Source organism: Apium graveolens, chromosome 9 (genome assembly GCF_009905375.1).
Source record: "Apium graveolens cultivar Ventura chromosome 9, ASM990537v1, whole genome shotgun sequence".
NCBI classification, from domain to species: Eukaryota; Viridiplantae; Streptophyta; class Magnoliopsida; order Apiales; family Apiaceae; genus Apium; species Apium graveolens.
The window spans coordinates 270,471,230-270,485,489 of record NC_133655.1 but is presented as its reverse complement, the minus strand read 5'-3'; the positions used below and the strand labels follow the sequence as shown (position 1 = coordinate 270,485,489).

Below are 14,260 nucleotides of genomic sequence, written 5' to 3'. Positions count from 1 at the left end.
AGGGAGAATGGCAGGATGCGATGAAGCAGGAATTTGATGTAATTGAGAGAAACAACACATGGATTCTTACAGACCTGCCACCCGGACACAGATCCATTGGACTGAAGTGGGTATTTAAATTGAAAAAGGATCCAGAAGGGAACATAGTGAAGCACAAGGCGCGCTTAGTCGCAAAGGGCTATGTGCAACAAAAGGGTATTGATTATGATGAGGTGTTCGCACCTGTAGCTCGTCTTGACACGATTCGATTGTTGCTAGCTCTGTCGGCAAAGGAAGGTTGGGAGGTTCACCATCTCGATGTACAATCTGCGTTTTTAAATGGTGAACTTCAAGAAGAGGTATACGTAACTCAGCCCGAGGGATTTGTGAAGGAGGGACTAGAACAAAAGGTATACAAACTAGTTAAGGCACTATACGGACTACGTCAAGCGCCTAGGGCCTGGAATGCTAGATTGGATAAGTGTTTGAGAGAGCTAGGTTTCAAGAGATGCTTGCATGAACAGGCTGTATACACAAGATTCGACAGAGGAAATGTAGTGATAGTTGGAGTTTACGTTGATGATCTGTTAGTGACAGGCACACACAAGCGTGAAATTGAGGAGTTTAAGTTACAGATGAGTGAACAGTTTGAGATGAGTAATCTGGGTTTACTGTCGTTTTACTTGGGTATAGAAGTTAGTCGGACAGATTTGTCCACCACGTTGAAGCAATCTGCATACGCCAAAAGGCTGCTGGAAAAGACAGGTATGTTGAACTGTAACCCATGTAAATATCCTATGGAATATAAATTGCAGTTGGACAGGGACGATGGTGGTAGGCTAGTAGATGCAACTGAATATAGAGGCATCGTTGGGAGTCTGCGATATTTGACGCATACTAGGCCAGATATATCGTATGCAGTTGGTGTAGCAAGTCGTTTTATGGAAAAGCCCACTGTCAAGCATCAACAGGCAATAAAACATATACTGAGATATGTGAGGGGCACAATCGATCATGGGTTAGTGTACAAGAATGAGAGAAATGGGAAGTTTTTGATTGGCTTCTCAGATAGCGACCTAGCTGGTGATGTTGTAGACAGGAGGAGTACAGGTGGGATGTGTTTTTATCTAAATAAAAGCTTGATCTCATGGGCTTCACAAAAACAGAGAGTAGTGGCATTGTCATCCTGCGAGGCAGAATACATGGCGGCTACAACCGCAGCCTGTCAAAGCATCTGGCTCCAGGGACTGTTGGAAGAAATTTCTGGGCAACGAGTTGGACCAGTCATACTTCATGTGGACAATAGATCTGCAATGGAGCTGATGAAAGATCCAGTTCAACATGGAAGAAGTAAGCATATTGATGCCCGCTTTCATTTCATTCGCGAGTGCATAGAACGAGGAAAGCTGGTGGTCAAGTACGTACCTACGCACAAGCAAAGAGCAGATATTCTAACTAAGGCATTGTGAAAAGTTAAATTCGAAGAAATGAGGAAGGTGATCGGTGTCGAAAATATTGATGCGGTTGTCTGAGCTGAGGTCTGGGAACATGTTTAGATTAGGGGGGAATGTGTTGGATTTTGTTTAATCTAAACATATTCAAATAATATGCCAGTTGGTGTGGAATTAGTCACCCGCACTAGCATGATTTTAGGAGCTAAATAATAACAGTGGAGTTGTGGAGAATCTGTTTAGAATTAGTTCCTATTTTATAGCTTTCATTTACTAGTTTTATATAAGTCTGTACACTACATTGTTTGAATAACAGAACTTCTATTTTTTCCCAGTTTACATACATACAAGAGTGTGTGCGTGTGTTGTGTTGTTACTAATAGGGACTTGTGCAGATTATAGGATATCAATTTTCAAATTCATTTCTATACTAGCAAGCTTCAGTTTTAGATTCGCAAGTACATTTATATCAGAAATTTTAACTAGGATGCAGAACGTTTATGCTATATATGGACCTGAGCCGACATCAACTGAGAATCTCCAAAGATGACTGTTTTTCTTTTTTTTGTTAATTAATCTCCACAAATGACTCAACATATAAAATAACTTTTGCACTTATTATAGCTCAGTTAATTGATGAAAAAAAACAAATGGTACTCGTAGTTGCTGCAATAAGACATCATCGAGGAAGGCATTGTCTAGCCAACCTCATGATGGAGACTCTTCTTAGAAGGAAAAAAGAATATCTAGCGAGACATCTGCGATTACTGAATCGGGCTCCAATATTTGCTAAAATGGTATCCTTAATGTTTTCTATGCATAATGACTAATGAGTTCCATATGAAAAGTTTATATTTGTTGCAAATGTGTTACTTAGGTTACTTGCTTTAGCTTTTCCATTTATTTATAGTTGCTCATTGTGAACTGCGTGAAGCTTCAGAGAGAATTGATTTGGCACCAAAACTTAGTAAAAGAGAAGGTCTCTACTGAGAACTTTGGTTGCTAGGCCTTGACCAGATAGTACTGGTTTTCAGACTATAAAGTTATTAGGAGAAGTGTTCACTACTAGGAATTTTAGAAAATTTTGCTTTCTAACTGAGAATTCACAAGAAGGAGCTTTCAAGTAGTGATGCAATCATGCAACAATAAACCGGTGTTGATAGGCCAGAAATAACCAAACCCAAATAAAGGAACAGAAACCCAAAGAGATAATACCCCAGGTCCAAACTGGGGTGGTCCCCGGTACCACGTGGCATAGGACAAAAGAGTCAACTGTCTCATGTTACCCAAAATGGAACAATTGCATCCCAGCCGTTCATGTGCAAAGATCCCAAGGCAACTCTGATGGAGAAAGGACACTTGACCACACAGTCCATCCGAACCGTCCTTTCAATCACCAACCAAGAATGATCAAAGACCAGGATGAAGATGTACAAACCCCAAAAACCCTAAATCTTGGGACCTATAAAAGGCCCCAAAAAGAGGATTTTAGGGGTTGAAAAACATTTGACTGCTACACACCCATACACACACCACTATACATATTTTGAATAGCTTCTTCTTTTTCTTCTTCTTCTTCTTTTTCTTCTTCTTCTTCTTCTTCTTCTTCTTCTTCTTCTTCTTCTTCTTCTTCTTCTTCTTCTTCTTCTTCTTCTTCTTCTTCTTCTTCTTCTTCTTCTTCTTCTTCTTCTTCTTCTTCTACTTCTTCTTCTTCTTCTTCTTCTTCTTCTTCTTCTTCTTCTTCAAGAAACCCCATTTCTTACTCTCACACTGGAGTTTCCGTGGGAAACAACCCCCCTCCGGTTCTGTTTTGCAGAGACCCCTACCTAGCAGGTTAACCTCACCTCAACCGCTACGGAATCTGAGCTCTAGTCCACGTGAGAAAGGAGAAGACCCGGGAAGAAACAGAGTTATCATTGGTGCTAGAAGGAGGGGATATGAATCTTTGGTGGTGTGGTGTCATCTCCAGCTACATTACATAGCTCCAAAGGCCAAAGTAATCCTCTCTCTGGTAAGAACAAAAACCCTCACTCTCACTCTCACAGCTCACTTTTCTTGTTTTTCCCTCCAGAACACTCACACACCCTGGTGCACCCCTGCTACTATCTCCCATAATCTGTTCTGAAACTAATGACCACGAGAAAAAGCAAAACTTCGAGCTCCGAAACTATCCAGCCCACCGTTGCCCCGCCTAGGGACGGCGAGATGGAAGGTATAGAAGAGGAGCCCCCCATAACTCGTGCTTCATCTCAGCTCCAGCCCGGAGACCAGAGGATAACTATAGAGAAAGCAGCCCACAAGTATGTTGAAATCTCTACAAATCCTTGGGGAAATATGACCCCGGAGCAGATTCAAGCGGCTATGGACCTGTGAAAAGAAAAGAACAAGGCTCCTGAAACCCGTCCCGAGGACCAAGAAGAGCACTCAGAAGAATCCCGAGGATCAGTCTTGGACCGAATTGGCAGAACTAAGAGGCCGTCAGAGGACGCCCGGGATGAGATCAAGAGGGCCACACTCCGGAACCGCATCCGGAAGGAAGAAGAGGCCAAGGCAAAGGCCAACATTGAAAAGAGGGTCCAAGAGGAGGAAGCAAAATTAAAGAAGAAGACGCGCCGGATTCATGTCTCTTCAGATTCAGAACCGGAGAAGGAATCTAAGCAGGAGAAAATGGCTCGGGTTCCCCGGGATCTCAAAAGAAAAGTGGAAGTTGGGGCGACGACCACGCCCTTCACTAGAAAGCTGGAATCCACCCCCAGAGAACCAACACTCAAACACTTCAACTTTGACTCTTTTGACGGGCTTGCTGACCCTGAAGAGCATCTCAACTACTTTGAACAGATCTCAAATATATATGATTACAATGACCTCACCAAATGTCGTTTCTTCGCTTCAACACTAAAGGGAGGGGCACAGAAATGGTTCAGCAGAATCTCCTCCCGGAGCATTGACTCTTGGAAGGACTTTCGGGAGGTATTTTTCAAGAGATTCAGGGTGAACCGCATGAACGAACTCCAGATGTGCCACTTGGAGACCATTCAACAAAGAAGCAGAGAAACTCTACCAGAATTCATCAAAAGATTTCAAGAATCAGTCAACCAGCTCTCCAACCTTGAGGAGAAGGAAGCCGTGAATCGTAATCTCCACCCGGTTCCGTGTGAAGGCTACGTGAAGGACCTGATCCATAGGGAGCCCCAAAGCCTCGCTTCGGCTTATGCGATGGCTTTGAAGTTTATCAAGGAAAATGACTTCCCCACCTCGATGAAGATGAACAGGTAGATCCAGGACGATGATGAGTCTCCAGAACGTCGCTCCACCTACAGAAAAGAAAAGAGACACATGACAGACAGGCACACCAATTATGTACAGCAATCTCGGGGGACCCCACCCCGGGATGACTACTCCAGACCACAGAAGATTGAAAGAAAGCCCAAGCCCAAAAGGGAGCCAAAGCCGGAGCCCGAATGGACTCCACTCAACCGGCCCCGGGCTGGCATCTTGAGAGAAGTCAAGGGAAAACCCTTTTATTACCCCCCGAAGCCGCTGCTGGCACCCCCGGAAACAGGGCCCGAGACAAGCATTGCGGGTATCACGAGGATCATGGCCACACCACGGAGAACTGCTTTTCTTTCAAAATGTTCATTGAAGACCAAATCAAGAAGGGCAACATGAACCAGTACCTACAAAGAAGACTCGACGACAGAGTTAAGCCCTCTAGCGGCGGAAAATACGTGGTCAACATGATCTTCGGAGGAACCTCCTCCCCACCCCGGAGTCCAGATATGGACAATGATGTCCTGATGATCCAGCCTGCCGAAGATGAACGCATATATTTCTGTAATGCTGATTATGAAGGCCTGGATCCCGAACACAACCAAGCCCTGGTTGTGACCCTCGACATTGCCGAAAATGAGGTACAAAGAATTTTGGTTGATAACGGTTCCTCAGCTAACATTGTCTTTGAGCACACACTTAACAGGATGAAGTTGGGACACCTTCGTATGGAACCATGTCTTGAAGACCCCCTCTAAGGATTCAGGAATAATATGATCCCGATCCACGGGTAATATACCTCCCCATGGTCTTCGGTGCCGCGCCCCGGCAAGTATCGCATGTCATGAAGTTCTACGTGATAAGTGTTGCATTCTCTTATAACATGATTCTGGGAAGACCCACAATCACCAAGCTCTGGGCCATCCCGTCTATAATTCACTTGAAGCTGAAGTTTCCCACCCCGGGAGGCATAGGAGAACTCAGAGGGGACCAGGGCATATCTGGAAAATGCTACGGACAAGCACTGGTCATGGCCGAAACTGACCCAGAAAACAGAAAGAAGGCAATGGCCTTACCCAAAGGCCAAAGCCGCAAGAAGCATTGCGAACATTTCAGCAAAAGACTGAAGTTGGACGTCAACATGATAGAGGATTCGGGATACAGCGTAACCAACGCCGACGCCCGGATACAGAAATTTGTGGAAGTAAAAGAGAAAACCAAGGTAGAACCTGCTTCACAAACTGTGGAGGTAGAGCTAGAGCCCGGGATCCCTACTCGGAAGTTGAAAATTGGAAAAAGCCTTGGGACATCCTCCCAGAAAGAACTCATCTTGCTGCTAAAAGAATATGCTGACGTATTCGCATGGGCACCGGAAGATATGCCCGGTATCGACCAGTCCGTGGCAATGCACAACTTGGATGTAGACCCTCGGAAGAGGCCAATCAAACAGAAAAGGAGAAACTTCGCCCCGGAGCGGCAGCAAGCAATAGACGAAGAAATAGAGAAGTTGCTCAAGGCCAACATCATCTGCGAAATCAAGTACCCCAACTGGCTCGCCAATGTGGTGCTAGTCAAGAAGCCGAATGGAAAGTGGAGAATGTGCGTCGACTATACGAGCCTCAACGCTGCATGCCCCAAAGATTCCTATCCCCTCCCTAACATTGATCAGCTAATCGACGCAACTTCGGGCTACACCATGCTCAACTTTATGGACGCCTTTTCAGGATACAACCAGGTCCGTATGAATCCCGAAAATATCGCCAAAATAGCCTTCATCACTCTCCGGGCAGTCTATGCCTTTATCATGATGCCCTTCGGGCTCATCAATGCCGGGGCTACCTACCAGAAAATGATGAATACAATCTTCAAGAACCAACTGGGGAGGAATATGAAATCTTATGTAGACGACATGATCTCCAAGTCACTCACGATCCAAGATCACATAAAAGACCTCAAGGAGTGTTTTGACAACCTGAGGAGATACAACATGAGGCTGAACCCGGAGAAATGTGCATTCGGGGTACCTTCAGGCAAATTCCTGGGATTCTTGGTCAGCGAAAGAGGAATAGAAGCAAATCCGGAGAATATCAATGCCATAATAGAAATAAAGATACCTCACACTCAGAAGGACATCCAGAAGTTAGCTGGATGCCTGGCGGCCCTACGCAGGTTAATCCCGAAACTAGCGGAAAGATGTCTCCCATTCTTCGAATTACTAAAAGGTGCCCGGAACAAGAAGTTAGTGGATTGGACCCCAGAATGCCATACAGCTTTTTAAGAAGTCAGGAGATACCTGATGAACCCCCCGGTGCTATCAAAGGCCAAACCCGTGGAGCCTTTATCCCTCTATATCGCCGCCGGCCCCAAAGCTGTCTCTTCGGCCCTAGTCCGGGAGGAAGGAGGAGTGCAAAGCCCTATTTACTATGTCAGCCAAGTCCTCAAGGATGCCGAAACTCGGTACCCGAACTTGGAAAAATTTCCCTTGGCCCTCGTGCACTCCAGCAGGAAGCTGAGGCAATACTTCCAAGGCCGAGAGATCAGAGTGGTCACAAATCAGCAGCTCAGGAAGATCATCCACAAGCCAGACGCCTCCGGAAGGCTAGTTAACTGGGCCATTGAATTAAGACAATTTAACATCAAATTTGTGCCACGTACAGAATTCGTCATGGAATGCACCTTCCCGGAGCAGCAACTACCCTCCTCCCAGGAAGTAACCCCGGAAGAAACCAACTCGGGAACGGAATTTTGGAAGCTCTATGTGGACGGGTCATCTACGGCCGAAAGGTCCGAAGCATGCCTCATTCTAATCAGCCCGGAAGGCTTCACCATTCAACAAGCAATACCTTTTGCCTTCAAGGCAACGAACAATCAAGCTGAATATGAGGCACTCATCTCCAGGCTCAGATTGGCAAAATCTCTGGGTATTTCGAAGATGATCGTGTACAGTGACTCTCAGATTGCGGTCAAGCAAACCAGTGGAGAATATATTGCGAGAGATCCAACATTGGCACAGTACCAGGCAATGGTGCGTAATATCCTGGAAGCCACTCCCGAAATCACCATGCTTCAGATCAACAGAGAAGAGAACTCCAAAGTAGACAAGCTGTCCAAGCTCGTACAAAATACTTCGGACCTCTCTAGTTCAGTGTACTTCGAGGAACTCCAGACACCCAGCACAGAGCAACCTGAGGTCCTGTGCATCGGGAGCGCAGACAATTGGATGACCCCCTACATAGCTTACTTAAGGGATGGGACACTCCTGGAAGACCAGAACAAAGCTAGATACTTAAAGCACAAAGCTGCTCGCTTCTTCCTGGAAGATGGGCAACTATACAGGAGAACTTTCTCAGCGCCCACGCTGAAGTGTGTAGACCCGGATGAAGCAGACTACTGACTCCGGGAAGTCCATGAAGGAATCTGCGGGGATCACTTAGCGGCCAAAGCTTTGGCTTACAAAGTTATCAGACAAGGATATTACTGGCCCACAGTCCACGCCGATTCCATCGCCTACGTTAAGAAATGCCCTCAATGCCAAAAGTTCAGCAATGTTCCCAGACAAAGCCCTAACCTTCCAGCGTCAGTATTGTCTCCAATCCCGTTAACCATTTGAGGCATAGACATCATGGGTCCATTTTCTTGAGCAAAGGGCGATCTCCACTATGTCCTGGTAGCCATTGATTATATGATAAAGTGGGCAGAAGCTAAGGCCATGAGGACAATCAATCATCAAGATTGTATCAAGTTTATGGATTCAATCATCATGAGGTTCGGGATCCCGGTAGTTCTTGTCTCCGACAATGGCCCACAGTTCGTCGGGTCCGACTTCGAGGCATATCTGAAAGAGCTCGAAATCAAGCACAAAAGGGCATCGGTCGCACATCCTCAGGGGAATGGGCAGGTCGAAGTAACTAAAACCATACTTCGGGGCCTGGAAAAAAGACTAGAAGAGTCCAAAAAAACTTGGCCTGATGAGCTTCCGAAAGTCCTATGGTCCTACAGAACCACCCCCAGAACGGGAACCAATGAGACCCCCTTTAAGCTTGCATACGGTACCGAAGCCCGTATACCAATCGAAATCGGGTCCCCCTCCCACAGAGTCATCAACTTTGATGAGATCTCGAACATTGAGGGGCTTAAGACCAACCTGGAGCTCCTAGACGAGGTAAGAAATAAGGCAGTAAAAAGGATGGAAGGCTACAAAGAAAAGACAAAACTCTACTTCGCGAAGAAGGCAAAAATCAGAGAGTATGAAGCGAGAGACTTGGTACTCCGGCACACCGAGGCCTCGGACCCAACCAATCAAGGAAAACTCCAACCCAACTGGGAAGGCCCCTATAGGGTTAAAGAAGTGCTCCAACCAGGAACCTACAAGCTAAGCTATCTCACTAGAACCGAAGTCCCACACACTTGGCACAGAGCCCGCCTAAGGAAATTCTACCAGTAAAGGTAGGGCACACATTTCGGGATCTCCTCAACTTTTAGACTAACAGCTTGATGTAATTTTCAACATTTTCCCCGGAATGTATTTTTTCTTTATTATGATTTAAATGAAAACTCCACCTTGAGCACCCCATAGCTCAAGATTATTCTACTGTCATTCGATCACTGTCGCTATGTCACTTAGAAAATTTTATTCAGTTAAAATTCTAAACCCCTTCCCGGGGACCATTACACAAACCATGTGTAAGAAAAATTTATTCAGTTAAAATTCTAAACCCCTTCCCGGGGACCATTACACAAACCATGTGTACTTAGAAAGTTTTATTCAGTTAAAATTTTAAACCCCTTCCCGGGGACCATTACATAAACCATGTGTAAGAAAATTTTATTCAGTTAAAATTCTAAACCCCTTCCCGGGGACCATTACACAAACCATGTGTACTTAAAAAAATTTATTCAGTTAAAATTTTAAATCCCATCCCGTGGACCATAACACGAACCACGTGTACTTAGAAAATTTTATTAAGTTATAATTTTAAAACCCCCATCCCGGGGACCATTACACAAACCATGTGTACTTACAAAATTTTATCCCAGTTAAAATTTTAACCCCCATCCCGGGGACCATTACACAAACCATGTGTACTTACGAAATTTTATCCCAGTTAAAATTTTAACCCCCATCCCGGGAACCATAACGCAAACCATGTGTACTTAGAAAAGTTTACTCAGTAAAATTTTCTTTTTTAAAAAAAAAAAAAACCCATCCCGGGTACCATACCATGAACCACGTGTACTTAGATAAATTTCGATGTAAGAAAGCAAAACCAAATACGGAAAAGGAAATATATTTACATGCATTCCCGAGGCAAACCAAGCCCCCGGACAAATCCAAATAACAAAGTCTAAAAGCCACTAGGGCTAAGTCTGAAATGACAGCAAACTACGAAAACCAAATTACAAGGCACAAAGCCTGGGTCTTCATTCTTCAGTGCTCGGGAGGAGGATGAGTCTTCTCACGGCCCTCTTCGGGAGGGGGAGGCGGCTGTGTCTCGGAAGTACCCGCCTCAGTAGTTCTGGCTTCTTCACGATGGAGCTCCTCTGCGAGGTACAACTCTATAAACCCGTCCATGTCACCACCCGGATTCTCAGCCAGATAAGCAGAAGCAATGTCCCAGCAGATGTTGACCTTCTCAAAGATCTTGTTGTTTAGCTCCTCGTAGTAAGCCGAGGTACCCCGAAAAGACTCAAGCACCTCCTCTACTCGGGGCCTGGCTGCTAGCTCTTTCTTCAAATTCTCCACCTCCGTCCGGAGGGATCCAACCATCAGCTCAGCAGCCTCCCGGCCTTCACCGCCTCAGCAACATCCTGCTTATGCTCACGGGACTCTCTCTCCTTCACCTCCCGGTACTTGGTGAACGTTTCCTTCTCTGTAGACAACTCCTTCACCACGACCTTATTCTTGGCCTCCCTTATGCGGTAATTATGAAGAATGGTGAAACAGCCGCTGATCCGAGCGTTGTTCTGAAAATAAACGACTCAGTACTAATACAAAGATATGAAGGAAAATAATAAGGGAACAGTCTTACCTCCGATACATCCCGAACCAGATGATCGAGGAAGGTATCCAGATCCTCCTTGGCATAACAATCAAAGTCAGCAGGGGTGGGATAGTTCTCAAACATCTCATTCCGGCGATCATCCAACGTCATCCGAGCTAAGAGGTTCTTCAACGCATCCTCCTCCACTAACTTTTGGCTCTCCTCCTCGGTAGGGCCCGAAGCAGAAGCCCTCCTATGTTGGGGGGTTCCGGAACCACCAGCAGCCTCCTCCACAACCTTCCTCTTGCGAGGATTCAAAGCCCCAACCTCTTCTTCATCCAGCTCCAGCACCTCAACCTCCTCGGGCTCCGGGACAATAGGCATAAAAACCACCGGAGCACTCTGCCTCATGCTATTCCCCGAAGAACCAGCATCTCGCGCCTGAGAACCACTACCCACACCGGCTTTCTTCTTTCCCGAGTCCAACTGCACAGCACCACCGATCTTCTTGAACCTTTCGGCCAAATTCTTGAATTGTTGCGACATAGCGTGATGGAAAGGATTAAGGAACGGAAGACCTACACAGGGGGAAACATGTTAGAAAGAGGACATCAGGGCAAAAATATACATCAAGAAAAAGTACAAGGAAAAAACTACTAAAGTAAAGCACTTACAGCCAATATTAAACAAACGTTTGGTTATCTAAAAAGGTGTCTTGGGTCCACTGGGCACCAAGAGCCACCACAAAATCATACATCTTCGCCAGGGCATCTCCACCGAGCCTCTCGGTTGGGAACCTGTTATTTTTCAAAGCAGTTTTGTACACAGGCATAAACTCCAGGTCCCCACCCCGGACGAAGATGAACTCCTGGTGCCAGCCCCGGAGCGAGTTCAACATAAAGACGGGTGCACTTTTCGCATCGGCAGGAAACCCGTAGCCATCTATGTTGAACGTGAACTCAAAAAGGGGAGGTAGGGTGGACTTCTTAATCTTAAAAAGTAGTGAAAAAGCTTGAAGGTAGGAAGGTACTTCTTCACATGATAACAGGCAAGGAACCAAGAAACCCACTTAACAGAGTTCGGGGCCAACTGAGTGAAGGGTATCCCGTAGACATCACGGCATAATGACTTGGTGAATTGGTGAAGGTTGGGCCTCATGCTACGAAGGTGCTCTAAGGGAATAGCTACCCAACCTCCCACAGGACGGTGATAAACCCTCTCATGAGGCTTGGGCCACCTCCACTCCATACCATCCCCGAAGTGGAAAACGGCTTTCACTAAGTCATCTATTTGCTCGAAGGTGTATTCCGAAAGGTCGGGGTGTCGGGGAGCTGGAACATAGCCAGTCCCGGGCGCATTATAAAATAGCTGATCCATCCGGGCCCCATCATAAGGCTCTATGCCCCCAGGCCTATAGACATTAGAAAGATCCCTAAAATAGTAGTCATGGGGGGGACTATTCTCCCGGGTCTGAACAAAATAGTGATCTATATCTACCCAAGACCCGTCTCTTCTACCCAAAGTCTGCCCGGAGTTTAAAAGGAAAGTAGGCAACTCCTCAACTACAGCTTAACGACGGGGAGACATATTATCTGGTTCCGGAGAAGAGTCACTTGAAGAATGCTCGGGAAACCCGAAGTGGGGACGATTGGGTCTACCTTTAAGGTTAGCCAATTGTTTCCTTCTACCCCTCCAAACCATAAAACCCCGGAGTTTATGCCATTTCGGAAGAAAAGAAAAAGAAACACATAAAACTACTCAGAAACAATTAACCTTATAATCAAAATACCAAGATATGTCATACAATCTATACATACATATATACGCCTACAAACACATGTCACGAACAGTCACAAAAAAAAGAACAAACCCAGATTTTTGCATAAACTAAACCTCTCATTCGTACAAATACAGACACCAAAACACAAACCCAGATTCACTGCAAACATCAACTGTTTCTATACAAACAAAAGTAATAAATCCAAACAACAAACAACAACCTGTTTGATTCACCAAAACTCGACACAACAAAGGTAAACTGATTCAGATGCTTGGACACGCGTGCATTCTAAAAACTCAGACTACAAGTATTCGTTAAACAATCACGAGAAAGAAGAGAACAAAGAAAAGTTTGAAAACTTACAAGAAAGCAGGAGAAATAAGGCGACTTCAAAGAGAAAAGCTCCCAAATTCGCCTTGGAGAAAAGTTGCAGAGAGTTTTTTGTTTGTAATTGCGTAAAGAAAAAGGAAATGACAAAGGTGGAGTATTTATAGGCACAAATGAAGAGGTAACCCACTCAACTGCCACACAATCATGTCCGTCGGATGAAGACACGTGGCACAATCCTGAGCGTCCAGAAAATAATCGCTGCAGTTAATGATTACATCGCTGTAATTATTTAACAATCGCGGCTTTTGAGGAGAAAAGAGGGGAAAAACTGCAACATTTCATATATTCGTACAAGAAGCTCAACCGCCGCCTGACACCCCGGGAAAAGCGCTAAAGTACTACCCACCTGTCGCATCTGCAGTCACCCAAACACAACCCCGGGGACTTTTATCCAACAACACCCCGGGGTTAGGGGCCACAAATCAAAGGAAAAATACAAAATCTTTCCAAGTGACAAAAACCAAAAGGCCTACCCAAACACAACCCCGGGGACTTGTATCCAACAATAACCCGGGGTTAGGGGCCACAAATCAAAGGAAAAATGCAAAATCTTTCCAAGTGACAAAAACCAAAAGACCTACTTAAACACAACCCCGGGGACTTGTATCCAACAACACCCCGGGCTTAGGGGCCACAAATCAAAGGGAAAATGCAAAAAAAAAATCAAGTGACAAAAACCAAAAGTCCTACCCAAACACAACCCCGGGGACTTGTACCCAACAGCACCCCGGGGATAAGTGCCACAAATCAAAGAAAAAATGAAATTCTTTCTGAATCACGCAGCTCAAAACACACGCCCCGAAAAAGAAGACTACTCCCCCATCCGGGAAAACCCGCATAAGGGAGTGGAAGACAAATGATAGGCCAGAAATAACCAAGCCCAAATAAAGGAACAGAAGCCCAAAGAGATAACACCCCAGGCCCAAACTGGGGTGGTCCCCAGTGCCACGTGGCATATGACAAAAGAGTCAACTGTCTCATGTTACCCAAAATGGAACAATCGCATCCCAGCCGTTCATGTGCAAAGATCCCAAGGCAACTCTGATGGAGAAAGGACATCTGACCACACAGTCCATCCGAACCGTCCTTTCAATCACCAACCAAGAATGATCAAAGGCCAGGATGAAGAGGTACAAACCCCAAAAACCCTAAATCTTGGGACCTATAAAAGGCCCCAAAAAGAGGGTTTTAGGGGTTGAAAAAAATTTGACTGCTACACATCTATACACACACCGCTATACATATTTTGAATAACTCCTTCTTCCCTCTTCTTCTTCTTCTTCTTCTTCTTCTTCTTCTTCTTCTTCTTTTTCTTCTTCTTCTTCTTCTTCAAGAAACCCCATTTCTTACTCTCACACCGGAGTTGACGTGGGAAACAGAAACCCCATTTCTTACTCTCACACCGGAGT

General features: G+C 45.4%; 2 protein-coding genes across 2 annotated transcripts; both read left to right on the top strand.

Annotated features, from left to right (window-relative positions):
- The first annotated feature begins 4,891 nt into the window (after positions 1 to 4,891).
- LOC141686324 (uncharacterized) lies at positions 4,892 to 5,458 on the top strand. Its single transcript, XM_074491365.1, has one exon. The coding sequence runs from the start codon at positions 4,892 to 4,894 to the stop codon at positions 5,456 to 5,458; it is 567 nt and encodes a 188-aa protein (XP_074347466.1).
- Positions 5,459 to 6,996: 1,538 nt separating this feature from the next.
- LOC141686323 (uncharacterized) lies at positions 6,997 to 8,094 on the top strand. The gene has a single exon (XM_074491364.1). It carries the CDS (start codon positions 6,997 to 6,999, stop codon positions 8,092 to 8,094), a length of 1,098 nt encoding a protein of 365 aa, XP_074347465.1.
- The last annotated feature ends 6,166 nt before the right edge of the window (positions 8,095 to 14,260 follow it).

What these genes read in the sequence shown, in the direction of transcription:
- LOC141686324 (XM_074491365.1), top strand. Translation starts at nt 4,892, where the DNA reads ATGGACTCCACTCAACCGGCCCCGGGCTGGCATCTTGAGAGAAGTCAA.
- LOC141686323 (XM_074491364.1), top strand. Translation starts at nt 6,997, where the DNA reads ATGAACCCCCCGGTGCTATCAAAGGCCAAACCCGTGGAGCCTTTATCC.